Genomic DNA, 25457 nt, shown 5'->3' on the forward strand with positions numbered 1-25457 from the left:
AGAAGGGCAGGACTTTGATTTCCACAGGAAAGTTAGAAAGTAAATTCATCTTCATGTGTGGATATGGATTTGTCCATCCATCTCTAAAGATTTCAGGCAGAGTGTGAGTGAGTTCTAGGATTTCTATTGCAAGATGGGAATAAATTCTTCACAGTACTGAAGAGCATGTAACACAGGGCATACTGTAACACAGAGTGTACTATATGTGTTCACGGGTTCTGTTTGTGTAGGGATGTAGACAGCTTACAGTAACAAGGGTTTGCAACCAGAGGATGAGATGACTTCTGAGTTTTTCTGTAATGCCTTTTTTCCTTTAAAAACAGCCCAGGAAAGCACAAGCAAAGAAAGACATGTCGTGTGAGACTGGGACAGCAAGCTGAGCACTCTGAAGACACACAGTGGGCTACAAAATCTAATTATGCATACAGTTTATGATACAAGCTTTGTCATTGCAACTTAAGTTCCTTAGTTGCAACTGTATCTAGACTTTACCTCCCAAGTACCATGTAACAAAGGGAGTAGTAGATGATCCTCCCGAGGTTGAACATTAAACAACAACTGGATGTTTTTCTGGAAGATACACAACGCAGCTCAAAAACTTTTGGAGCTCAAATGCAGGAATAATTAGAGACATTCATAACATACATGATGAGGAAAGCCAGATGAGATTACTATAACCATCTCTTTTGGCTATCTGACACAGATGATGTTGTCCTTAGAAAGCCAAAATGTTCTCCAAAAGGTTTTGCCTGCAGGATAAAATACCTTCCATTCTTATTCTCAACAGATGCAACCATAAGTGTATGATTAAACAAACAACAACAAAAAGCTGCCCCTTCTGCTCCCATTTTGAGCTCCAAAGACTTTCAAATGAAGTAAAGTTGATCATTACCTTCCAAAGTGATTTCCTTCAACTGGATGAAGCAAGCAAATCACTTCAAGTTGAGTAATTTTAATACTACTATTTCAAGCTCCTTGCCTTCCACAGAATGCCCTCCTGCCTTTGATACAGATGTATGGTGACATGTACTAATGGGTACCAGTTTAACGAGGAGTAAGTCAGGAATCAGACAACTACAGCATGCCATCTCCTTCAGTGCTTCTCTAAGAGAGGCTGCATTGGTAGATTTTCCAATTTTAGCTCTCTTGCCTCGTCCATTTGGACAATAATTCTGCATATAGCCATCACAATTTTGAAATACAGCACAGATTATAAGAGATTGCACTAATAATCTGACAAAATCCACTGAAATTGAGTTGAGAACAGTTTCAGTTTTAACCCACAGAAAAAAAATAAAGGAGTTAGTGAATTCTATTTCCCAGTATGCATCCAAATCAATGTGGCTTAAACACAGTCCATTTTATTGGCTGTTTGTCTTTTTATTGCATACTTTACTATGGTTATCAGCTGATGTGCGACTGCGCTATTTACAACTAGCTGGATACTGATACAGGTGAGGACAGATGGTGGAAACATACTAAAAATGCTTACATTTGTCTAATACACACCTACTGTGTCATTTAATCAATCTCAAAAAGAACCCAAAGCAACTTATTATCTTCGGGGAAACAGGGTTATTCTCATCTCATGCATAAAATAAATTGCTTGTTCTAAATGCAATGAGAGATAGGAGTGGTTTTCTATCAGTGTGTTTTAATGAAAATCTATACACAGTGCAGATGTTAACTCAGAGCAAAACTTCAGCTTCACTTTGTTTTACTTGCCATCAATTTCTATTTCACATTTAAGGTCATTACAAGACTGGAAAAGAGACATGAAAAGACTGAGTATTGAAAAATATTTCTTAAATCATTAGTTGTCATTTTAATGGTGTTAGACTTTAGCAAATTTAGGAGGCATAACTAGTTAGCTTTACAGTGTCCAAATATTGTTAGTCTCAGAAGACCTCCCATTTGAAGCCTGCACTCTCCACTCAATTTACAAACTGGCCCTACTTTCTTAGGTTGATGATGTAACTGCCTTATTTGCAGCGTCATGTTCAGGATACAAATACAATGGGCTCTGTGATGAGTTTGCTCTTGGAGGTGGCTGTATACTAGCCAGTCTTTCAGAATTTCCTGGAGACTTCTCCCTCCACCTTGGACTTGTCTGCTCCTGTGACACTTCCCACACAGAGGGACATGAGGAGGCAAAATTCATGGCGGACTGTGAGAGGTAGTTTTCCTGAAGACCTTCTTGGAGGCACCTGTTTGAAAGCACTTCCTTTTCTTTGGAGTTTCGCCACTTCATCCTTCGATTCTGAAACCAAATTTTTACCTGTTTGCAAGTTAATGAGAGTTTATTAGCATTTTTTTTTCTTTAAATAACATTGCCTTTACATGTTTGGGTTTTTTTTCAATTTTCCATCCCCTTAGTTTCATGTTCCTTTTTTATTTGATGTTATAGCAGATCCAGTTAAGCTGACTGATTGACATTAGCTGAGCATTTTTCAATTCCTATATGCTACAGCTGAGCTAAATATTTGTCTTTGACTTTCCCTACCTCAAGCAAGTGATTATTTGGTGTAAACTGGAAAGATGAAAGACCAATGCTAGGGATTTTGCAGTCTCCCTCAGTATCATCTTTCTAGACAGATAAGAATTCTCAGTGTAAACTAGCACTGTCATTAACAAAATAGGTGATAATACTAGCAATGGGAAATACTCTTTTTAAAAGAGGCTATAAGAGCTAAGATTGTCCCATCTGCAAGCAAAGCTTGGTCATCATAAAGCTTCAAAATGACACAGAAGTTACAATTTAAAGATATTTTATCTGTCTAAACACAGTTTTCCAAGGGGTTAGCTAGAACCATGTGCTTCTGAAATAAAATTCATTTTTTTAGAAACTTTTATTTACAAAGCATGGGTGCTCAAAGACATTAATGAAATGCTGGGAAAAGCTTAGGGAAATATGTGCTTAGGAACTGTTAGATTAAGAGAAGGAGTGAGCATTTGTGGAAGGGAATCCAATCAGATTATTCACTTGATATTCTTTTTTCTCTTAAATCTCTGCATGAAGTTCTAGAATTCAGATACTTGATACAAAGACAAAGGGGATACACCTGCAAAGGACTGAGAGTCACTGCCTTAGCTGGCAGGAACCGCTACTCCAGTACAGTCAGTCAGATACCTGAAGAACTAAACTTCATGGTTCGTGGTTACATGGTGCTCTTCTTTTTATGAGAAAAAAATAATTAGACATGGGTATCATCTAGTCTATCAATATAAAAATTATTTTTCTGTTGTGGTAGTTATCTGTGTCTCACTCCATTTTTTCTTATTTCCCAGGGCTCTTTTGAATATCAAGAATGTAGAAGAAAATCTCAGTAAAAACAGCTGTGATATTAGGAATTTGACTATACGCTAGGATTCTTTAGGAAGCTCACTGGTGAGTGCAATTGCACATTTTCATTGAAACAAAATAGTTTATCCTGCAGAGATGACAGCTCCGTTCATACTGCTTATTTTATTGTTTGTAGCTGGTTTGAGATGGAGTCAGAGTCATTCAGGTTGCAAGCAATCACAACATCTCATCTTCCATGGAAAATGAAACCAATTGCAAAGTTAGATTTAACTGATTAGGGCCTTGTCAAGTTCTGAAAATCTCCAAGAAAAAAAAAAAAAGATGAGGGCTCTCATCACCATTCTCAGGTTTTTCTGCTCACAGACAGCTCCTGCCATACATATCTTAAGCACATTTACTGCTGCCAAATGCAAAGAATTCAATCACACTGTCAACTCTCACTCTCTTTCAGCCACACTCCAGAAATAGGTGTCTACTTTAGCACTTTCAAAATCCCCTGGATGGGCCCTGATACCAATCCATGAGGAACACCACTCATGATCGGTTGCCAGCTGGATTTAACTCCATTCACAACCAATCTCTGGTTGTGGCCATCCAGCCATTTTTTTTCCCAGCAAAGAGTGTAACTACCCAGGTACACTCCACCTATCCAGGCCACGGGCTGCCAGCTTCTCCAGAATACTCTGGGAGACAGCATCAAAGGCTTTGCTGAAGTCTAGGCAGACTACATCAACAACCTTTCCCTCATCCACTATGCGGGCCACTCAATCATAGAAGGAGATGAGGCTGGTCAGGCAGAAGCTGCCTTTCATGAACCCACACTACCTGGGCCTGATCCCTCAGTTGTCCTGCACCTGCCGTGTCACTGCACTCAAGATGATCTGTTCCACAATGTTCCCTGGTACGGAGGTTGGGTTGAAGCAGCTCAGGGCTTGCTCTATGCTGTTTAATTTTCCCACTTCAAGGCCATTTTAAAGATTTTTCTTCAAAAGGATGAAAAGTTTTCTGTCATTCCTTACCTGAGACTCTTTTAGGCCCAGGTTAATGGCCAGTTTCTTCCTGTCTGTTTTACTGATATACTTCTGCTTCTGAAACATTTTCTCCAAAGCCTTCCTCTGGTCTTCAGAAAAGACAGCTCTTCTTAATATACCTCTCCGGGCTTTGGAGTTAGACTCCTGGGTCAGAAGAGGCAGGACACTTTCCTCTCCTAGTGGAAATAAATGAGTTTCACATAATAACTAACATATATTAGAGAAATATTAAGTGCTGTTCGTTAAAATGCTAGCAGACCACTGTCCCACTTTTGATTTGTTGGTGTTAGAAGTGTGTCGTAATGCTTCAGTCACGTTCATTAAGGGCTAAATCCTCTCTTGGATCTAGAGGTGTTGTCAGTGTTAAAGAGTCTCCCCTTGACATGGTAAAGAGTAAATCAGATGAGTTCATAGAGGAACATTAACACTGGACCCATACTACTGTAAAATTCAAATACAGGGAGAAACTACTCTGCTTTCTTTTGCACATTATCATCGAGTAAACCACAGTAAGATTTACTAGGAGTTCATTTTCTTGTGTGAGATGCAGAACCAGATAAAAAGTGGTCTGTAACACTGACTCAACAAATCTAAATAGGCTTTCTTTAGTTTTGTTTAATAATGAAAGGCTTTCAGAGTGAACTACTTCTCAGAAAATCCCTGTCCATTCACTTACTTATTCTGGAAACCACAGCAATTTCTTTATTAGAGGATTTGGGAAGTACTTGAACTTATTCCTTTGACATCCCATAGCAAGTCCTTAGTAAGGCAGATTTCAATGAATTCAATCATACCCACTTGATTTACACCTACCCTAGAAAACAACCTTTAATGTGTGGGACAGAACTGCAGTGGAAAAGTGGAAGTACTCACATTGTCTCTTCATTGGCCTCACAAAGAGCACATGAAAAATAAATCCAAATAAATGTTTTGCCTTCCTCATGCCCAGTAAATCCCAAAGACCTAATGCTTTCTCGTGCTCCCTCTCCCACAGACATGGGTCCAGTCCTAGTGAAGCTTGGCATGCCTCCAGCAGTCACATATTTCCCCAGATGCTCACCCAGGGAGCAGTATCTGAGAGTTGAATAGGGCTTGTCACCAAGCATTAGAGATGAAATTGCATGAGACTTACAAAGAGCAGTCCTTTGATTCATGCCATACCATACAGACAGACACCTATGACCTTTCCGTGAGAGGGCAGCCACAAAGGTGGCTTTGGTTTGTGTCACTTGCAATTTGGACTTTAAAGGTGTAAACTGTCCTGTTGATGACACCTTCCCACAAGCACCAGTCAAGACTGATGTCCCAGTTTAGAGCTGCAAAGGTGTGCTGCTGTTCAATTTCTGCCAAGGATTTAATCATTTCCATATCAAAGCCAATGGCAAAACTCTTATCTAAACCAGATTTTTGAAAACACTGTACATTTCTTTCATGAAAAGGTCTATTCTAGTCAACCGTGAAAGTAGTGGAGACGAATTAAATACATTCGTTAAATAAACGCAGCGTTCTTGAAAACACTAATCAAATCCAGATGCAGTTTTCACAAACTGTTCCTTGCGGCTACACCACATGGCAAATTCTGTATATTATACATAAATACACAGGAGTACATGTATCTTTAAACAGCAGTAGAGAAAAAAAACCCACACATACACAGAGGGTAGTGTAGAACAGTGTAGGTACGACAATGAAAGATTAAAGTGTGTATATGTATGTCTTGCAAAGTTGACTTGTGCTACTTCCATGGCACACGTTCTACTTGTTTGATATTATATACATTACCCATGTATCCTGACTTCAAGTGTGACCAGCACAGGATGAATAATAATAGCTGAGCAAGTATACAGTGATCTTTCCCTAAAAATCACTGCCAAACTCTACTGTTTAGGAACTACTGCTTTTAACAGCTTCTACTAGGCATGCCTTTTTAAATCTTTTCCACACCTTAAGAAACCATCTTCCTATTTGTCCCTTATAACAGTGTCTGGCAAAAAGTAATTATTTTGCTTTAAAATGTTATGGTATTAAGAAGTATAAATTTATATGGATGTTTTTCAGCCTTCAAAATAATATTTGGAACCAGATACAAAAAAGCCAGTACCTACTGGCTACTGTCCTCATATTTATCACACAGTGACTCTCCACCCAAACCAAAACAAACTATCTGCAGAACAAAAGTCAAAATGTCACAGTGGAGGTTTCTGTAAAGGGCAAGCTGGGTTCATATTTCTCTGAGGAGCACAGTTCCTTCAAGCCTCTCCACCATGATCTGATCCTGCTCACAAAGCTGGTTGCAAACACCAAACACCAGCCCTTCCTCCTTACTTGTGCTTTATGTACATCTCACTGGAGTATGGGGAATTTAGGTTCCTTTTTCCAGAGGGCCTCCAAGTCATTTCTGATGAATCATCAGCAGTTATAAAGTGTGCTAGAAGATACAGTATGACAGTGGAAGAGCTGGTACGTTCTCTCACAGGACAAGAGATACCAGTGAGCTTCACAGGGCTAGCCCTTGACACCCAGGATGAATTCCACAATGGAGTTGTCAACCCAGGACACAGGATGCCAGATTACGTGACCCCTTAAAATTTGTCTTGCCTGGCTGGTTGTTCACAGTCAATCAGCAAAGAAACAACCTCCTGCCTGCCTCCTGAGGTGCCAATTAATTCCTCTACAGGCAGCATGCAGGGTACAGCTTAACACTTGCATTAGAGTAATGTAATAGTGAAGAATGTACACACTCTAAGGCACAATACATGACTGATTTTAAAAGTCTAACTGGACAAAATTTAATCATAAACAGAACAATGACAAGCAGCAGAAAGCAACTGCTGGGTCATCCATCACTGAGTCAAAAAAATTGAGACTCATGTTTGAGATAACAAATACTTATCCCCAGTTCAGTAGCCTAGATTTCAAGAACATCCCATATTTCAAGATGTATTCTGACTCTGCACTCAAAAGTACATTTCTGTTAGTCAGTTAAACGATTTTTCAGTAAGCCAGAAACACTCACTCATTCACTACAAAAACTCCACTGAAATTAAGTAAGTTAGTTTGTTACTTAGTAAGTTAGTTAGTTAGTTAGTTTGAAACCTGTTGCTGTGAACATGCATCAAAAGACTTCATGTTCTACTGACATGAATGTGAATCTGTTACCAAACTTTCCCTATGTTGCCAGTTTATTTTTTTGTGTGTGTCTGTTGTTTTCTTTTTTAAGACTTTTGTTTGTATCCTAGTATATAGTGATAAATGTCCCCCCTAATCTGTGCAACAATCTTCATTTGCCTTCATGGCAGAGACCACCTTGAAGGAGCAAGTAAAAGCTTTAGTCATGGTTTCCATTTTTTCATTTGAACTCAATACATTCTAGTTAAATGGACAATTAATAGGTCACTTCCAAAATAGTAGTGTATCAGTCCTGGTTAATAAACAATCCCCACAGTTGATAATAGGCCTATGTATTCAGCAAGTCCCTGTATACACTCAGCTCATCCACTAAATCCCTTTTCAGGTAGACAGGGTTATATGGGAAGATGAGCTAGAATGAGTCTATAAAAGTCAGTTTCATTCACTGCTTTATTTTTCAGTCAAGTGCTTTAAATGGTGTCCCGAAAATCTCTTGGAATGTGAGACAGGAGAAAAGACTGGCACACAGAGTATTGCTTTATGGCCATACAAAAGGGCAACTGACCCCTGCCCAGGCCTTTTCAATGTGAAATGGTTCCTAAAGTTCATCTGCACAGTGAAAAATTGTGGTGAGGTCGCGTGTGGATGAGTAAAGTGAAAGTGGTGATTGGTCATGGTGCTGTCAGCCATTGTGGGAGAGCCGGGGCCATGTAAAATGCTCTGTGGGAAAGTGTCAGCCCCCTAAAGAGGTGCTCAGAAACTTGCAGCTCATTAAACTGCCAGCATTTGCTGCCTCACTTGTCAAGAATCATTCAACTTAGCAACTGCTCTTCTGAAACGTTCATAAAACACATGCAAGTAGTCAGGAAGGGTCTGAGTGTAACTGTGATAAAAAAATATACACTAAAGCACGCATGAACTCCAGTTTCCACTTGGATTTGACAAAGGATTTGTGCTTTTTCTCCTTTTTGAAAGACCAGAAGATGTGTCTTCTGTATGCTTCTGAGCCATAAACATGTAAAATTAAGAATATATGTTCTTACAACAGGACATGCAAACTTCATAATCAAGGTTAAATTTAGATTTGAATGGCAATGTATCTCAGCTTTCAATCCTGGATGCAAAGGGTACACTGGCAAAAATTCTCCTCAACATTTGTCTTCACATTTTTATATGATAATTAAATAAAAGAAAAACAAATTAAACACATGCATGCATTTGACTGCTCCAAAAAGAATGACTATTTTATTTAAATAATGCTAGAGCTTCCTGAATCATAATTTTCCCCTGACATTAAAATGCAGCATCCATTTTATGATCTTTCAGCTCTTTTCTTATTTGCAAACGTTTATTGACAGATTTTAAAGAGTTACTGATTTTTAAAAGAACCTTTTCTAGTAAACTGAAAACAAGGAGATTTCCTAGGTTAGCTCTGTCTGGGTGTCTCAATGCCATTAGAAATCTCTCACAATTGCCCAGTGTACTTAAGTTTGATAAATCTTTGGAAACCTTCTGAATAGGATTGCTGTGATTTTACTAAGGAATTAGCCGCTGCCATTGCATCACCAATTAGCTTTCCAGAACACATTAAATCCTGCTGCTTTGGTTTACAGAATAACTCAAGCATTACTGATGAAGCATAAAAACTTACTTGGAAAAGCAGTGGGGGATGCAGGGTGCTGACAGGACCCACCGCAGCATGCTGAGTAGAATGGCGGGGCTCGGAGAAAAAAGTGTTTGGAAAGAGCTGCAAAGAAAGCATAGATCTAATTGATTACCCATTGAGCGTGGGTGATATTCATAACAACAGTCGTCCAAAAAGTCAGTGTGTAAAGTCCTGCCCCACAAGTTCTTTTTCCTTTTTCTCAAGATGGGGATATTTTTTAAGGCAAGCAGTGATAAACCAAGTAATCGTTCTTTAACAAGGTCAGTTCATATCTATTGCTTAAATATAATACGCAAAACTCTCACACTATATCTCTTATAAGAATGAAACTCTACGGATGTGAAATTTACATTTCAAATTGCTGTAATCCTAAATATTAGGACTGAACATGTTGTTTTAATAATGCAGTCAAAATAATTAGTATAATGCATCTCATAAAGTTACATTAAATAACTCTAGTAGGCGTAATATCTCAGAAAAAAAGAAGAGGAATTCTAAAAGTGAACCCCCAACTCTCCTGCTCATACTGTATTCAAACCAATAAAGACTTTGATAACTAAGGAAAGAATAAAATGCAATGAGACAACCCAGGCGAAAACTACAGGGCCTGATTCTGCCTCCCTAATATCGAGCTCGAGCGTTCTGAAAAGTTCTAAATTTAAATAAGCCACCTGCTGAAGACAGCTCTGCTTAATACAATAAAACTGCAAAACTGTCCCACAGAATTAGGTAATATTTGGTAATGTTTCTATAGAATTTTTCAAAACAACGAACCACAAGACCCCTATGCTTAAAAAGTAACTCCATATCCAGATAAAAAATTAAGAAATCAGCAACAAGAAAGGAAAAAAAATAAATGTATATAAGAAGCATTCTTCATTTTTTAAAGTATTTCAACAGAATTTAAAATGAAAGATCACAGAAAATTAGGGTGTTGAGTCTCAGTAAATTTTCTGACGTACAAATCTGCCATCTTCCAAAGCAATAAAAGATCGTTGCAGAAGCCCATGTCCAAACATTTTGAAAATACTTACCTCTTTCCATCTGAATTCATACAAGCTTAGGTGAAAATGTCTTTATAATGATTAAGTGTTTTATTACTGCAGCTTTTCATCAACACTGCTGTTTCTAATGAAATAAAAATACATTCATGATGAACTAATGGCCTATATTTGCATGCTTGCAAAAAGAGTAATGATTTATGCCAGGCATTAGTATTCTAAAGCTTCTCTTTCTCATGAGACCATCAAATATGAAACTGTGTCCCAGAGAGCTTTAAAGAGTCAAGAATGTGCAGCCATTTCATCTATGTATCTAAGGGGCTTCAGTGCAGCAGGAGAGGTACATACGGTGGACAGTAACTGAAGAAGCACAGAGGATGGAGAAGGAAAAGACCTACGAGATAATCTCAGCCTTCCTCCTGAACATGAGAGTTTGCCCTTTAGAATACTTTCTATCTGCTGCTAATGTTTTATCTGCTACAGTTTTGAAGCTCTCACATGAATCAAATATTCCTTGACTTCTATACTGTCTTATTCTTACTAATCAAAGCTTAAGCATCTTATTCATATCATATAATTTTTGTCATGTTGGCTTGTCTTTGATTTTCCCTTTTATGGGTCCTTAATTCTCTCCAGTTCCTTGCTCTTTTTTGATAATGTGGTACTAATCATGACATAGATGAGTACCAGGAGACAGCTGGATAGATAAGGAATGAATGACCTACTGCTTCAGATAGATACCATTCTCCTTTAAATAGAGAAATACGAAAAGGTATGTTTCCTCCATTCAGTAAACTTCTCAACAAACGAGCTACAAGCATAAAGGCCAGGAGATGGATCAGTATCAAAGCTTAAGATGTGCAACTTGCTTAAGAAAACCTCAAACTACCCACACACTTCTACTATGCTGTGGCAATGATTTAATACACAGCAAGCAGCAGAGAACTCCAACCAGAGATCTGCTGAAGATGATGGAAATCATTCTTTTGTCTTTCTTGGCCATTTTACTTCATTTCCCAGCCAACTCCTGCTTTTTGTTTGTTTGTTTGTTTCTGTGAGGGGATTTTTTTGTGCTTTTTTTTTTTTTTTTTTTTTTTTTTTTTTTGACTGCATGGCACATATTCCTCCAAGGGAAGGAGGTGCCTGACTAAGTAGTAACATCAAAATGACATCTTCATACAATTCTGAACCAAGTGGTTCCTGAGACTATTTCTCAAGGTTGATTCATTATAGATCCTGTGGAATAGCCAATTACATTATTTCTCCTAAACCCATAGCAATGCAAACATATAGCCAAAGCACTGAAGCCAGTGCTTCAACCACGCTGATCTGTGTGTAAATTGTTAGGTCTATCTAACCACATTTCCAGGTCATGCCTTCTGAAGCAGCTGCACTCCGAGCAAAGTGGAGGAGTTACAGAGTTACAACGGTAAAGAATGTGGCACAATACAATTATACTCAGCTTTACTTTGGGAGCTGTATGGAGAGAAAAACGTTCAAGCTTCACCTTAATACATATGGAAAACATTGCCTATATTTTCGTTTTGTGGTCACATGTATTGTGGCCATTCTACCGATATTTGTGGGTCAAGCAACTCAAAGCAAACATTATTTGGCTGAAAACTGCTGAAATGCCAGAATATTCTGTATTTATTGGCCAGAATGAAGCATACAGTAACAAAACAGTAGCTTTTGTTTCAAGTCACATCAACATTAACCATGGGCTAAATCCTAATAATTCATATGTGAGATACCTAATTCTTTTTCTGCTTAGCATTCCCATTTCATTAAAACAGACACTGTGTAGATCCAAGCATTTCACAAAAATGAGGCACTTCAAAATATACTCCCCACTCTGAAGATATTCTAAATTCAAAATCCTTCCTGTGCCATTTTGAGAGTAAGGTTCCTAAGTCCAATCCAACTGAAATAAATAGGTAATTTTAAAATGTCTTATTATTAAAGACACTGTTTGCTTTTCGTAATTTGAGCATTACAAAATGATTTTAGAAATGGTACAGGCCACTAGCTAGCAGGCAAAGGGGAAAAGGCTATGAGGAAAAGCAAACCTAAGTTACACTTCTGGTATTATCTGCACAGGCCTCCCTCACTACACATTTTTTCCTCACATTTAGCTGGTAAAAACATGGTATAATCTTGTGACAAGAGCAGGAGCCTCGGAAGGGTGATTCAGAGAGCAGCACAGAGCCAGCAACAAGCAATGTTGAGCACAAGAATGAAGTCGGATCTCAAGCTGTGTGAATACAGCCCTGACACTCTCCAACTATTGCTAAGCCATTGTGAACTGCTTTCCCCGGTGGCTCTAGCCCCGGTAGGAAAATTTAATATGTAAGCATTAAAATGATTCCATTTCATCTGAGAAACCTGAACAGTTTCTGCCTATGAAGTGGATAAAGGTAAACTGCAATTTCCCACATACATTCATTCCCGGCAATGACTAAAGCAGGCTCTAAAAAGCTGCAAGAAAGCTGCATGTCCTGAGGAGCTCCCTGCAGCCAGTCCAGCAGTGACTGGGCAGGTCAGAAGTCCAGCTGAGCCACACAGCATCGTCTGCTCCATAACACAAGCCACTGGCCTCAGAAATGGGCCATGGCTCTGATCCTGTGGTCACTGCATTCAGACTGGTGCAATGGCAGAGGTTGTGCAGCCTCCAGCCCTTGGGGGCATCTGGCCAAGAGAAGAAAGCGGCAGCTGCTGCCATCTCCCACTAAAGGAGGTCAGCACCACATAGATGTGTCAAAATGTACTTCAAGAACTCGTGATGCAGCATACCTCAGAGCTGTCCATCCTTGCTCATTCGCTTTGCATTCTGTAAAGTCCTGTAAAACCAGGCAGTGTGAATGCTCAGAGGAAGCTGAGACAAACAGGCGGACCTGAGTGACATACACAGATCAGTTTTAAAACCCCAGCAAATATTCACATAAATGATTTTGTAGTTCCAAAAATGTATCCGGGAATTCTGCATGAAAAGTTAATTTGAGAAGCAGGCTTGCATTTTTATAATGGGTCTCAATGGGGCTTTCAAAAGCAGCAGAGTAGTCACTCCAGAAAAACTATGTCACCAAATATGGTTTGAAACGTGCTAACAGAATGAGTATTGGTTCTTTGCATCTACAGCAATGTAGTAGATGACGGAGTCACACTGAAGATTAGCTCAGATCACACAAATGCCCACCAGTTTTCAGAGGTATCATTTGCATGCCTTATTACTAGGGCACGCTTTGCTGTACATGATGATTGGTTTGTTTTCTCTGCTTAAGGAAGAAGCATGCAAAACTCATTACTAGGACAACGTCCACAGCCCACATCAGTGCCAAAGCCTACTTGGACCTCTCTGCATCAGCAATAAAGGCTCCTTCTACCTTCTTCATGCTTTGTAAATGCTTTTGCTGTTGATAAGATGTGAATCTGGAAGGCTTCATCTCCTGCTTCTGCCAGACATCCAAAGGCTTGTGCGTGGCCCTGGCACTTTCTGCTCACTAGTTCTCTTTTCTCTTCTCAGTTAAACATTTTTAAGGGCATTATTGCCACTTCTCTGTCTAAAAGTTTGGTGTGCTAAGCTCCTTCCCTAGACATCCTGTACAGTCAATGAGAAGAGATAAGCAGTGTATACAAAGACTCAGCACCTTAAAATAGATGTCTAAGAAGATTGTGTCATTCTCTGGAGGTGTCTCTCTGTATCAACTATGGATTAGACAAGGTACATGGACAACTAGATTAGACAAGATCCCTTTATTTTTAAGCAGTTGAAGTAAGATGGCATTCTTATCTTGTCAAAATAATGCCACCCACTCTACATACATAAGCAGGCTGGAAAAAATGATAAACTTCAGTCATAAAGAATTATTTTCTTTGACTATCAACACATTTCGAAAATAATTTTCTCAAACAAGGTGAAATTAGGCTCACATGCTGCAATAGGGCAGTTCATTCATTTTCATCATTGCAGCCCCAACTCAAAATCTTACCACTGCCTAAAATGCATCATTTACTCCAGCAGTATGCACTGAAGAGCTGCAGTTCTTACCTGCTTTACATATTTGAACTTGTTTTTTCATTCTGAAAAGATTTCATTCCCAGTTCTATTATAGGTTATGACTGACCATAAAGATAGAAATATTAGAGTACAAATTGGTTTGCAAAGCTGAATCAAGCAAGAATGATGTTCTATGAAACACTTTCAGTGGCAAATAGAAGCAAAGGGCTTGCCTTCCCAAATCATGGGGTACTTAGGAATGTAAAAAACGACAGCACAGTGAAGTTCGATGAAATTCTCTACTTGTGTAGAGAATGTGCCTGATGAAATTAATCCTTATCACTTCATTTGTTTTCTAAAAACCCAATGAATACGGCATGAAATTTCAGAGGACCTCCATCTGAAGTATAAAGGACATTTTATAGAAATGAATTTGCAATCCATAGGCATGATTAATTCCACAGTTTTCTTTTGGCAAATAATTGCCTTTCTGCAGACCCTTACTACTGCTCTTCTCATTGCTACCCTGAGATCTCCTGGCAGTACTCAAATCCTGACTCAAATCATCTCCAGACTGAAGCTTTGTCCTTTCTCAGTGCCACCAGAGGCCACATCACTGCCCCACAACAGCTGTCACTGTGCCCAAACTGCCCAGTTGTACTGGGTGGGAGTAGGGCTGGCACAGGTCTAGTTCTGGCAACCTTACACAGAGGGAAGAGGCAGCTTTAAGAGCCACTGTGCAGCCACTCTTTTAAGGCACGCTGGGTACCTCAAACCAATTCTATCAAATGGCTCAAAAAGCTATCTGGAAGCAAGAAAAGATGCAATAATTTAAATTATCTCCCGGTTGTCATAAAGAAACATGAAATTTTACTAAAAGCAGGGGAAAAAAAAGCAAAACTATTATTATAGGACAGAATTACTGTCATCACATCGAGGAGAAAAAACTGATACTGGCCCAAAGAGTCAGCCTGCAGATGACGACTTGGTTTTACTTCCCTGCAATGTTACCAGTTTCTTGTATTACCTTAAGCAAGTTACTTCCTTTGCCCCAGCTGTTCCTCTAAGCAGTAGAGGTCTCTCCTACCTCTCTGACACGTTGCCATGATAAATGCATTCAGATGTAAAGTACTCAAATGTTGGAGAAACAGAAGCCACATCCATATTGTAGAACAGATGTTTATTAGTATAAGTTCATTTTATGTTTATGATTTACTTTTTCTAATTGCTTTCTTTCACGTTATATGTGATGTACTGTATTCTTTTCTACTATATTCTGATGCCTTAGGCAAAAATCCCATAAGCTTAATTTTTCAGAAAGTTTTATGATGGAAGTATCTCACTACTATGTTTATTTTATTTGTTTCACTGTGCTTTTCAGTTTCTTTTCTCTGTTAATCTATCAAAACACCAAGATTAAAGTAGAAAGCCAAATTCCTGCCATGTATGTACTAGTGAGCATACTCAGGTTGCCAAGAATTTCCTGGCATTTTCCTTCCAGAGCACGTTACTTGAGAAAACAAGAGATTTTGTGGAAAATAATTTCAGGTAGCAGAGAACAGCACTCTTCTCACTGAGGTCACTCCAATTTGGTGCCAACCAGTACTTGTGGAAATCAAGTCACAAGGAAAGAAATGTAGAGCACCTCTTTAAAGTCTGCGGTACAGCCAGCTGCATCTCATCACACTCCAGATAATTTTCCTATGCCAGAAAATGCTTAGAGAAACCCTCAAGTCTTCCATTTTAACCAGAAGGTGATGATAGCACTGGACTACAAGGATAAGGACCAAATCAGAGATAAGCAAGCAAAAAATTGCAGACTTCCTTCCTACTCAGAGTCCATTAGATTGCTCAAAATTTCTACTTTAGGCTTCCCTCACCTTTCATGGTTGAAATATAATCTGCATAGCTGGAATACATTTCACTGGGAAAAGCTGATTTACAACAGTGCAAGTTTTAAATGTTTTTACATAGGAAGAACACTATACTGGTGCCCAGTGCTTCAAAAGCAGAACCAGGCTCTGCACTGTGTGTACAGCCCTGGTTACAGTATATGCAAAGTTCTCACAAAGCTCAAAGTAGGATTTAATTTCTATTTTATTAAGGCAAAAGGTGCTAAACAATAAGAACCAGGCCCACAGCACTGACACTGGGAGAAATTCAATTCAGTTAGGCAGAAAAGGTAATTCGTGTGTGCTGAAGCTGGCGGGCCCAGTTCAACATTGTATCACCAACACTGTGGCTTGAGAGAAAGGTGCGAGGCAGCGTGCAGGAATCCAGAGTAGCTATAAGGCAAACACTGCAGAAAGCAAGTTGATCATCTGCCATCACCATTCCTTCTGCTTTTCCTTCCTAAACTCTGTGAAACATGCTGGTTCATGTGATTGTACTCTTAAGTCAAAATAAGCTAAGTTTTAAAAACCTTTGTTTTGATTTCATTTATAAAAATCAATGCAATCCTGGAAAGTGATTTTAAAATTTACAGAGAGCGTAACAATGTTTCTTTTCAAGTTTTCTTTCGCTCATTAGATGATGCATCTTACAGTGTAATACTTCATCAGTACTTGTCCAGTTTTTCCTGAAGGATCATTTTTAGGGGAACTCAAAATACATAAGCAGATAAATACTTGAATGATAAAATTATCAGTACAAATTTGCAAGTAATATGAATGAAAATTTGCTAATAAAACTGCTGCTGAAGAGTTACAAAAGGAAAGGCCACTACAAGTAGATGGCACACATCAACAGTCCAATCCCAGCCAGACTCCATGGCATACATGGATGAGAGCTTTCCAGTTTACAGAAAGAATGGCACTTTTACAGAAGGTTAAATAATATCCCAAAACAGAGTGCTTTGCTCATGTCATTCCTCAACAGGTGCTATGTGTAAATGTTGGTTTTGGATCTCTAAAAAGTTTCAGCATGTCAAGTTGGGTCTCTGCTGTGATTTGCTATGCCTTGCTTTCTGGAAAATTCTGGTGGCCACACCAGAATTTAGGACTACAAAAGCAATACAGATCACTGATCCCAATAATTATACTTTTCAGTCTTTTTTTTTTTTTTTTTTTTTCCCACTTTAAACACCTTGAATTGTGCAAATCTAGTTTGTTAGAGCACTTTCAGTCCCTACATAGTATGTAAATACTTGCCAGCTCAGAAAGATTAACAAAGCAATTTGCTTTATTCTCTTCTGTTATCTTTAATATGAACTCAGACTAAAATGTTATATAGATTTGGAAGTCCAAATTGAAATGTATTTATTCCTCCAAACAAATATTTAGTACGCATAAAAATCTCTAAATTAAAAAACCACCTCGCCTGCCATACAGAACTTTGCTTTAGCAGGGGGTTAAACTCTACGATCTCTAAAATTCCCTTCCAACTCCTACAATTCTGTGATTTACCTAATAAAAACTCCTAAGGTAACATTCCTTCTGTAAACCCTGAAAATCCATACTCTGACAAAAAAAAAAGCCTTTTTCTCTACCAGAGTACAAGGAAGGAACTACAGCCTGACCATGCGAGCCTTACTCAGAATTACCACTGACCAGTGTATGAACAGTTCCCTGTAGAGTATGCTGATGCTAGAGAGAAGAGAGTCCTTAGAAAATCTGGCTCAGCAGAGCTATTCTGATCTAAGTTATATTGACAAGAACTCAGAATCCTAAAATTGCTCATCACCCTAAAAGATGTCAGTCAGACCAGCATCTAGTACCCTTGCTAAAACCTATACATTCCTGCCGTACATCTATATTAGCACACTTTCTTAATGAGTGCATAATGCATGAGGAAATCTAGCATTTCTCACTGCTCAAATGTAAGGGTTTGGTGCTTTACCCCAAAGTTCCCTATGAAACTAGTTGTGGGCTAGCAAAAAATATAGGGTCATTACCATGAAGGCTCGACCATGCTGCACTTTGCTAAGTTCACAGGTACCCATATAGGTCGATGAAAGCAAACAAACTCTGGAAGCAAGCACTTGAAAAATTCAACATTAAGTAACATGTGAAAGTTAGAAAAAAGCTACTCAGCTGGGGGATCTGCTGTCCTGCTTCTATGTGTGCTTTGTACATAGAAAAGCAGCACTGGCTCTACAACTTAAAAAATAAATAAATAAATAAGAATAAAGAAAAGGAATGTGTAGCTAATTGCAGAGAGATGTCCTCTATCCTGTCTTGGGAAACACAAACGTATGTTTAAATAACTGAAATGCTTAAGACACGCTCACATCACCAAGGCCTGGAAATGCTGAAGGCACAAAAAATGCTTTGGATTTCACAGAACACTTCGTAGGATTTAATGAAAATAAAAGTATACTTGGAAAAGAAAATAATTGTTAACAACTCTGGTTCTACAGGGAGCCACTCGTTTCACACCTGAAAGCCTCAGCTCAACAGTCAGGCTTCCGTCTGTCTTATTTTAGGCACATTTAAGACCAAATGATCACGTATCAAAATTCCGAACACACCACAGAATGCTGAAATAAATTGATACATTCGAACATAAAGGGAAAATACAACATCCATGGCTGAATTTTAGGGATTCTGTAATCCAGCCCCAACCAGTTTAAAGACTGACAGAAACGCTCACTCCTAAATATGCTTTATAGTGGTTCCGTTCAGGCAAAACACACGCGGCGCATTAGGAAATAAACTTCGCTCCGTAACATCGCGTCAGACCGCTCTGAGGACGGCAGTGCCGCTCGGCTTCCCCGGCACCGAGCGCGGGGCTCTCGGACCGCTTCGGGCCGTACGGAGCTGCGACGAAAGCAATTCGAGCCATCCCCGCGACCAGCAGCGACGCTCCGCCGCGCTCACTCCATCCGCAGGTGCGCGGCTCTGCGAAATTCAAAGCCGCGGATGGCGAGAGCCTCGCCGCGTCCCGGCCGCCCCGCCCGCTCCCCGTCCCCGCGGCCGGCGCTCACCTGTGGCCGCCGGCGGGAAGACGCCGCCTCTGTCCGCCGCCGGAGCCCGCGCTGGCAGGCGGCCGCAGTCCGCCGCCGAGGGGTTAAGCACTTGGAAAGCCCATCTGGTCGGATAGGGACCCCCCGAGGGGCTGATTTGTTCCGCCGCGGGGCACAGCTTGAGGGGGACGGGGCTGGCGGGGAGGGGACGGAGCTGGGCAGGGCTCTGCGGCGCGCCGGCCCGCAGTAAGTTCTCGATGAGGAAACTTTTGCCCAGGCTGCCGAAGCCCGGCGCCGCCGGCAGGTTGAGGAGCGCCGAGGAGCCCACTAGGTCCCAGTACAGCGCGCTGGGCAGCATAGCGAGGGCCGCCCGGCCCGGCCCGGCCCGGCCCGGCCGCCGCGGCCCCTCACTGGGCTGGGACGGGGCGCCGGGCTGCGGGGCCGGGAGGGCTGCGGTGAGCGGAGCGCTCGGGGGAGGCACGCCGCGCCTCTCCGCCGGGCTGGAAGGTGTGTCCAAGCGCATTCATTATGTCAGCCGGGCCGGGGAGTGATGGACGCGGCCAACAATGCCGCCCGGCCCGGCAGCCCCTCGGGAAGGGGGGCAGGGCGGGGAGCGGGGCGGCCGCATCCTCGCGCGGGGGTGGCTGCCCCCTGCTACCCGCCGCCATGTCACCCCTCAGGGCGCCCCCGGCGTCCCGACATGGCGGCGGGCCCGCGGCTGCTGGCCAACCTGTGCCGAGGGGACGGGAGGGAGCGCGGCCCCGGGCTCGAGCGGGGGAAGGTGGCCGCGGTGCTGACCGCAGGCTGCGGCCGGATCGGCCGACCTCCTGATCTCATGAGGTAATAGGAAGACGATCATTAGCTCACTCCCTCGGGCATTTCGATTTGCTTTTTCAATGTATTTTTAATGCCCCCCCTCCCACCCTGCTAGATTTTTAACATTTGTCTCAATAAATCTGATTAAGATCAGCACAGCGCTGTTAATCATATTTTCCCGAAGATGTGGGGCAGTGTTTCTGTAAGCATAAACATCCTTTGGCAGGAATGGCTGTTTCTACTTGTGTATCTTCCTTTTATTTATTTTCCTAAAAAACATGTAACGTGGCAGAGAAGTATCATTTTCCAGTGAAAACACATATGTGGGAAGTCAAAACTGGATGCTGTTCTCAAAGGCTAGGAGGTGTCTTCCTGTTTTGCAGATAAATCCCTTTATTTCAAGCAAGTGCTAACTCGCTTCATCTCAGAAGCGAACCTTCTGGAGCAGATCTGTCCCTTATTATTGTATAGCAGTAGCCTTGCACATTGTTGTAACAGGGTGGTTATTATGGCTACAGCCAGCTGGAAAAGTGGAACTCTGTCTTTAGACAACAGATTGGAAGGATGGTTCAACTCTGGTGAGACATCACCTACAGTGCTGTGTCCAGATGTGGCATTCTCAATATGGGAGAGATGTGGACCTGTTGCATCATGTCCAGAGGAGGGTCATAGAAGTGATTTGAGAGATGGAAACCTCCCCTGTGAGGACATGCTGAGAGAGAAGGCTCCAGGGAGACCTAATAACAGCCTTTCAGTATCTAAAGGGGGAGGCTATATGAAAGTTGGGGACAGACTCTTTAGCAGGGTCTGTTGTGATAGGGCAAGAGTTTCAAACTAAAAGAGGGGAGATTTAGATCAGATATAAGGAAGAAGTTTTTTACAATAACGGTGGTGAGGCATGGGAACAGGTTGCCCAAGGAAGTGATGGATGCCCCATCCCTTGAGACATTCAAGGTCAAGCTGAACATCGCACTGAGCGATGTGATCCAGCTGTGAGTGTCCCTGTTCATTGCAGTGGAGTTGGACTTGATCACCTGTAAGAGTCCCAACTCAAACAATTCTATTATTCTATGATTCACAGATTCAATCACAGATTGAACTACTGTGATGCCAGGTGATAACTTGTGAGTTGTGAATTCATCACTCAGCTCCGACCTCCCCTCATATCCTTGGGTATCTTGGTCCTGCCAAAATTTGAGCGTTTCCTCCATCAGCACCATGACAGTAGTATCTGTGGTGAACATGCTAGAGTTGCTTCATGCCAGAGATACTCTTCTGTCTTCAGCAGTGGCTGTAAGTATGAGGAAGAATAAGAACAAAAAACATATCTAATTCCCTTTCTGTGAATGTTCTCAGCTCAAGCTTAAGCACTTATGTTTGCAGATCTGAAGGTCATCATCTTTGTGAGGTCTGGATATTAATGCAAGTACTTTACCTGTGTGTACTTTGAGACTGGAGTTGCCTCTTGCTATGGAAAAGGACAGAATCTAGCCCAGTGCAGCCAACAGCATATTCAAATCAAATATGTAACATTGTAATATTAAGATACAGGGATATGTATTTACCATGTTCCTAAGAGAAAGAATCAAGTCCTCGCAGGAGAGCACCTGTTTTCGAACTTTTCAAGTAGCTGCCTTGTTAATTACGTCTCATAAATTTATTCACAGTTAAGGATTTTTTCTGTCTTTCCTTTCACTGACCAAATTCTCACAGAGTTCCCAAGGGTCTGAGACACTGGGAACCATAATTCAGCACTTGGGAAAGTGCAGTTAGTCCATCCAGCTGTGCTGCAAGAATAAAAGGTATTCACCAAGCAAAAGATGGTTGTTAATGACAGAAGCCTTCAATGACAGTCTCAGGGTTTGATTTCCTCTGAAGCCATTTCTCATGCCAAAGTGACTACTGTTGTGTTAATCTCAGCTGTGTAGTTTGGCATGATTAACAAGTTGCACATTTCTGTGAAATAGAAGGACAGCACTTGCAGAATTGGACAACAGCTCTGCTTGGTGGAAGAGAGTGATCAATTGCCACACAATCAGTTAATAATTCATGTCAGGTTTTGTCTAGTTCCAAGGTGCAACTGAGTCATTGGGATGAATTTAAGCAGTTCCCTTCTCTCCCGTCTCTTATTCTGGTTCCAGAGCTGTATCACAGAATCACAGAATGGCCCGAGTTGGAAGGTACCTCACGGATTATGAATCTTCAGCCCCCCCCCACCACACTGAAATGACCCTTCCAAGTTGCAAATAATACGGTCAAAATTTATTTTTTCAAGAGATTCCCAAGGGAGAGCTAAAACCAGCTGAGATAGCTTAAGTAAGGGTGGTGGCATAGAACTAGCTGAATGAACTCCTTAAATGAGGGTAGCCTCTGAGCATTTTGCCCTGGGGCACAGCTCTGTAGCCCTGCTGAGCAGCAGTTATGAATTCTCTGTGTCCTCAGAGTATGCGAGAACAAGGTACAGTCAGGCCCAAGAGCTATTATCTGTCCAAAGCTGGAGAGAGCAGTGCAAAAAAGTACAGATTACTCATTCAAACCTGAAGTATGAACTAATTTGAGTGTAAAAAACAGGTGGTATCCTTAAATTGAGGTCCTTTTCAGTGAATACAGCCTGGATATCTGTGACATAGAGATCCTTTGCCAGGGAGCTGGAAAGTGCATGCTTTTTGCCTGGATACAATCAGCAAGTAGAGGTGGTATTCTCATTTCTCTTCCTTTGGTCCAGCAAATTTGGAAGGTATTTAGGCTATTTGAATTTTACCGATCTATTAAATTACTTTTGCTTTAACCAGATTCAATCAGAAGAAAGTTTTCCTTAACTGGATAGCCTGACTTGTTTTGAGGTGGCTGGAAAATGTTAAGATACACTTCTCAGGTTGCAGAGCTTACGGAATGAGGTATATGAACATGCATGAAATGCCCAGCACTCTGTTATGCCTTTCTCACTGTAAGTCCAGGGTACAGCCAAAGCATAGTATTTAATGTATCGAGCACAAAGTCCGTGCAACCAAATCAAAGTTTCCCCTATTATATTTTTTCTGCCCTTTCCCAGGTGACATTTCCAGCCTTGAGCCAGGGGGTTTCTCCCTTGCGTCTCCTTCTTAGCCCCGACTCACGTTAAGCTGAGCTCTGCCTTTATTTCATACTGTTCTTAAAAATCTTTCAGTCACTTAACTGAACGCATGCATATTAGCAGTCAGATGCTCCTTTTAACTTTCTTTCCAGTAATTTCTTACTGGTTTGCTGGCATGTTTGACTTGCTTCTAAAACTGCCAAGTATATGACTAGTCAATAAGCTGCAGCAATCAACCACGAAATCCGAAGAAACAATTCTTTATTCATTTCCTTATTTTACACTCTACCAGATTCAATCAACATTTACTTTTTCTTTTTTTTTTCTTTTTCTTTCTTTTTTTTTTTCTGTCATATTTACATAGATTTAATTTTCTTGCAAGCCCTATTTAACAAGGAGAATGTTCTTGGCTAAGACACTTGCTGAAGGCTTAAGCTGCTGAGGCGTAGGTCTCAGTGCCAGTGAGTTACTCCAATGTACTCAAAGGATGCTCTTTTATTTTACTACTTAAACTATGTTGTAAACATGCAACATGGTTATCTCAGGAGAAGATGCACTTTCCAGGACCTTGTGACAGTGGCAGCTGAGAAGCCTTGGAATTCAAAAGAATCATGCAAATAGGGAAAGTCCTACCTACTCTGAGACAAACTCACACTGTGCTCTTTTATGACTGAGTTTTCTGAAAGGCGCATGCAGCCAGAGTGGATAAAATGTCTGAGGCTGATTTAAAAAGAGAAATAAGTCATTCAAGTGTTCTTTACATTTATTAAATTCAGATACACTGAAACTTTAGCACATCTGCTACTTGTAGGTTTGAAGGCTTCATGTGGTGTGAGCCGTCTGCCTCTATGCTTTCAATGTTCCTCTTTGGCAGCCTGAGATACTCCAATTGTATTAGTGCCATTTCATTCCATATAGCCAAGAATAGGGATCTTGATACAGAAACAGACACATGCTTGCAGGAGACAGAAATGAGGTAATTCTAATGCTCTGTTTGCTTGGGCATGCCAAAGGCAGCTCTACACAGTCGTAATTTTACTGGATTCTTTATATGCCACTTTAGAGACATCTATTCTAAACCAGTTATTAACGATTTCCAACTTAGCTTTTCCAGTAAAAATACTGCCATATGCTCTCTACTTTTCTGCTTGTAAGCTTTGGAGTGACATATTCTATCCAGAGGAAAATGTGTGAAGCCTACAAGAGAATACACAGGCTTCCTGGGATTGATCCTGAAATTCTTACTAAATGCCTTGGGCATAAAGATCAGAATTCACTTCTCGTAACATAATTATCTGCCATTTTTCCTAAGTGAGATGTATTTTCCACACTTAGAAATAGATGTCCCATATTGTTTTGTCTAACCTAAGCATGGTAGACATCAGCACAGAAAAGTACATTCTGCAAAATAATGTTAGGCTTGCCAAGCACAGGCTAGGCTGTGATATCAGTGCAGAGCTGCTTTCAGCTTTTAGCCATTACTGCTCTAAATTTCCCCTCCCTGTTCAAAAATCACTCCATTGACATTTCAGTGATAATGGTATTTGGGTAGGCTGAATATCCTGGACTGGGACAGCCTCTCAGTGTCCTGTTATGCTAACCTGGGTGCAAATCACTCTGGAAAACTCCAGCCTGGATACACTGCAGAAGAGTGGGGACAGAAGTAGAGCAGTAGGCAGGTGCTGCTCTGCAGGAGGAGTTTATGACCTTGAGTTTATTTCTACATAATCTAAACTGTTCTGGTTTACACCTGCTGCTTTTTCTAGAATGAAGCTTAGGACACATTTCAAATGCAGAGTGTGGCAGCTGCATGATTTGAAGCATTAACCTGGCAGAGGCTGACCTCTTCAGCACATCTCACACTGAAAAATGCTGCTGTGATTTGCACTGTCCAGGCTTTGCTGGAGGAGTATCACCAGCACTGCATGCTGATGTGCTGTCCCACACACAGCCTTCAGAATCTCTTCCCAGAAAAATCAGGGTGAAGAAAAAGAAGAAAATCCTGTTTGCACGCTCTGGTCCTATCTCAGGCCATCATTTTCTCCATTTGTCATATAATATTTTCAGCACATTTGGAGGCACAAACAGTGCTCAGAAAACAGACTAAGAAATTCCGCTGCTGTCTTGCTGTGTGTGCAGCAGTGAGGGGCAGCCTAGAAGAGAGCCTGGGTGGGCTGGTATTCTGCATGGCTTCCTCTCTAGCTGCCCACACACGCCACTTGCAAGGCTCCCAGAGCTTGCCAGCCAGGGCTGCTTTTCAAGGGAGGAGCAGAACTGGCATCCAGCCCACAACATTACAAGATTTGGGGCACCCTATTGCTGCCGTTTTCATTTCTGAGGAGGCAGTTCTCCTTGACACTTGCTTCTCTTCCTACCTCCTGCTGTGTTTTTTTTTTTATAGCCTTGATATCCTGAAAGCAATATAAACTTTGCCAGGTTAGTCAGGCCTTTGAGAAGTCTAGATTTAGCTAAAGCATTTCACAGCAATCCCAGCTGAACTTAACTGTTCACCAGGAAACTCTGCTGTGCTCAGGAAT

The 25457-nt window shown here is 41.1% G+C and overlaps 1 protein-coding gene across 1 annotated transcript; it reads right to left on the minus strand.

The window, feature by feature from the left end:
• Positions 1-1359: 1359 nt before the first annotated feature.
• On the minus strand, positions 1360-19758 carry DBX2 (developing brain homeobox 2). Its single transcript, XM_085219889.1, has 4 exons — positions 19053-19758; positions 9116-9211; positions 4324-4511; positions 1360-2278 (listed from the first exon to the last, which is right to left on the minus strand). Exons 1-4 carry the CDS (start codon positions 19552-19554, stop codon positions 1961-1963), a joined length of 1104 nt encoding a protein of 367 aa, XP_085076015.1. The 5' UTR covers positions 19555-19758; the 3' UTR covers positions 1360-1960.
• Between the last annotated feature and the right edge of the window lie 5699 nt (positions 19759-25457).

Source organism: Meleagris gallopavo, chromosome 1 (genome assembly GCF_905368555.1).
Source record: "Meleagris gallopavo chromosome 1, MGAL_WU_HG_1.1, whole genome shotgun sequence".
Taxonomy (NCBI): Eukaryota; Metazoa; Chordata; class Aves; order Galliformes; family Phasianidae; genus Meleagris; species Meleagris gallopavo.